Raw genomic sequence first — 3308 nt, 5'->3', positions numbered from 1 at the left:
CCCGCGCCCATTGGGCAGCGCGGCACATTTGAACGGAGCCCGCGGCGCTCCGGCACGCCCGGATTTTCCCCGCAGGAAGAACCACTGGAGGAACGGGAGCGCCCCGGCCGGCCCGGGCTCGGGGGTAAAGGCTCTCCGGGAGCGGCGCGGGGGTCGCGGCTGTTCCCGGGGTGGGACCGTGGGAAAGGGAAAGGGAAAGGGAAAGGGGAAGGGGCTCCCCGGGGCGGCCGCAGCGGGAGCTGTATTAACGATGCCAGTGCCGGCTCTCAGGGATTAGGGTTTGCTCCGCAGGGTTTTTGGCTTGTTCGGGGTATTTCCCCGGGAGTTAACTCGGAGTGAGAGGTGTTTTCCCTTGGAAACCTCTCGGAGCAGGGGGAAAGGGAAAAGCCTCTGGAGAGGTTTTAATGTGTCCCACGCTGACTGGCAGCTGCCCCGCTGTTTCAGAACTCTGTGGCCCCCGTGCGACTTCATGTCAGCGTAAAAACAATAAAGTAGGTTGTCGTCTTCAGTCGTTTTGGAGAGTGAGAAGGTGTAGTTGCTGTTGCAGTCTCGGTTGTTGCCTGATGTCTCCTGCTTTCCCTGTTCCTCGCACATGCTTCATCCCTTTTCCTAGTCGTGCCCATCACCAAAAAAAACAAACGCAAGTGTGGGCTCTGCCTTAGCTAGGTGAAATAAAGCAAACAGTTGGTTTTGTGTTCTGGAAGTAAGCAGTATGAGTATTACTCCTTTACGGTCACTGTGGTATTGGGGAACTTTGTTTCAGAAGAGAACAAGTTTAAAAGCAAATTTTTACTACCGTGTCTAGTACCTATGTCTTGACAAATACAAGAATAAAAAGGGTGATAAAAACCAAAGCATGAAGTCCAACTATTGTAAAAGGAAATAGAGGAAATAATGACTTACAGAACTAAAAAACAAAACCAAAAACTAAACCAAACAAAACCCAAACAAACAACCCCACAAACAAACAAAATCTCCCCTGCACAGGTAACAAAAGTATTTAGAGTTGTCTTTGTTAGTAAGTCTTGGAAATACTAAGTATCTTTTCTCCAGGTTTAAAGCATCCTCATGTACCCTGATCTGAATGTAGGGTGAATGCAGAAACTACAGAAGACAGTCCTAGGCTGCTTTTGGAGACAAAAAGACTGTCATATTTATGATAACATTCTTTTATGTTGGTATAACGTACAAGGAAAATAAGGGATTTCATGAAGGCATGACATACTTTTAACCCCGTATCTTCACAGTTCCTTTGTCACAGTGAGGCAAGTCTAGTTTAGTAGGAAGAGTTTATTGAAGGAACTTGGTCTTTAAGAAGATACAAGAGGAGCTGCACAGCTTATTGGAAGGTGAAGGCATGTGTATGCTTTTGCTTAGTTATGTTAATTTTTCTCTTGATTATCTCTGTTTTCTACTCTAGACAATGATTACTTTCCAGCAAGAAATTTTAAACTTGGTCAAGTGTTTCAGGAGACAATGGTGTTTATTTTCAAACTCTGAAAGGACTACGGTATGTGGAGCAGACTGCATGCTGATGGCATTGCAGCTATCCATGGCTGAAGTCAATAAACAGGTTAGCATTCTTTTCAGTATGTTCTTGGTACTTAGTTTATCTCAAACTTGGTTCACTTGTTGCTTAGGCACCAACACGAAATGGCAGTTTTGGTCACTTCATTGCTGTTTGTTAAAACAGGGTGCATCTGAGGATCAGAAGAAGCAAGGCACTTAAATTGATATGATTATTGAATCAGAGCTTAGAAAAAAGAACTGCAAGACAGATGGGAGGATGGAAATGCTTTAAGTGTATATTTGAGCTCCAAAGTTTAATATTAAATATTAGTATATTTTTGCTGTAGCTGCTTCTTATTTCCATCAAATGTTTCTTCTGTGCTGTAGATCAGAATGGCAGAACTATGGCATTTGGGATACATTTTTTTTCCCAAGTGCTCCAAAAATTCTTTGGAATGACATGAGAAGAATATCAGTATAAAGCTAATTTGGTGTAATCTGTACGAGTTGTACTTGCTAAGTCCATTCTTAGCTGCTGTTTTTCCTGCCACTCATCAGATGAAGAGCTGTATGGACATGTAAGTTGTGAGTGTGCACCCAGTACCCACAGGAATTATATGGCTTTCTTTCCGTTTGTGCTAGAGGTGTCTGTCAAATGATGAAGAGGAGGTGTAACCCCAAGGTGTTTCTGAAAGAAGCGCTATGGCTTGTCAAAGCAGGACAGTTGGGTGGTAGCAGTCATCTGCAACATACAATTAGGCCTTTGCATGAGTTTCATCTAATAAGAACTATTGCAGTAGTCATTTTCATAAGCTAAAGATATCTTTTTGGGTCAATGAACCTAATTACTGATGAAAAACTAAGTCCGTTGTTAGAAAACTTACCCAAATGTTGCGAAGTAAATCAAACATGGAGTACAAATCTCTACTCTGAAAAACCAAAGCAAACATACCAAATCAACAAACACAGCACAAATGACAAAACCACACCAAAGTCAAATCTCCAAACCAATAAGAAAACCAAACAAACAGAAAACCTGCTTCAGTCTGTGCATTCCTGGTTGCAACATATTATTTAAAAAATTGCCACTTGTACTGGAAGATTATATCTCCGATTAAATATTTCCAGAACCACTTTTTAGTGTAACTGAGTTCATCACCAGAAAAAACTTTGTAGTCTAAAATGTGCAGACTGGGAGTATCTCTTATCTAAACATTAAGTATAAACTAGACAATTCATCCCCAATGTAATAGATGCCACAGCAAAAATATTAGAATCCCAAGATTCTACATCTGTACTCCATAAAATGTAATATATTCCAAGCAGGAGCCTGATGTCCTCACAATACCTGTGTAGGTAAAATCAGAAGATTAGCATGCATCAAAATGAACTCCTGGAAAACTAATTTCTTTGGAGGCAATCACTGTTTGTCATGTTTGTTGTGATTCTAAGGGAAAGCTACAAACACTTTTCCAAGGCCAGGTCTGACAACTAAAGTGTGTTCTGTTGGATGCCAAAAATTACAGACATGAAAAAGATGATATTTTTATGGTTTGTTGCTCCTTGTTTCCTAACAACTTACAGTAAGTTTTTCCCTTCTACCAGAGGTAACTGGTTTATTCAACTATTTCGTTTTCCTCCCGTGAAGATTCCTCCCTTCTAATGCTTTGAATTCCTCTGAAAATACATCATTTTATACCACAGTCGTGGCCCTATGGCATAAAGACAAGTAGCATAAGGTCTATGGAGAAATATCTTTTACCTAGATTTGTTAGTATAGATCTAAAATCTAGGAACGC

The 3308-nt window shown here is 41.2% G+C and overlaps 1 protein-coding gene across 1 annotated transcript in view; it reads left to right on the top strand.

Moving 5' to 3' along the window:
- Positions 1-96: 96 nt before the first annotated feature.
- Positions 97-3308, top strand: part of PARPBP (PARP1 binding protein) — a 41200-nt gene continuing 37988 nt past the window's right edge. The window contains exons 1-2 of the mRNA XM_027881129.1: positions 97-124; positions 1421-1573. Of these exons, the coding sequence (XP_027736930.1) occupies positions 1424-1573 (150 nt within the window). The 5' untranslated portion in view covers positions 97-124; positions 1421-1423. The remainder of the gene's footprint in view (positions 125-1420; positions 1574-3308) is intronic.

This window comes from Empidonax traillii, unplaced genomic scaffold, assembly GCF_003031625.1.
Source record: "Empidonax traillii isolate 1590-97213 ecotype Southwest subspecies unplaced genomic scaffold, ASM303162v1 scaffold84:size2688230, whole genome shotgun sequence".
NCBI classification, from domain to species: domain Eukaryota; kingdom Metazoa; phylum Chordata; class Aves; order Passeriformes; family Tyrannidae; genus Empidonax; species Empidonax traillii.
The sequence above is the reverse complement of the archived record's forward strand: the minus strand, read 5'-3'. Positions and strand labels throughout refer to the sequence as shown.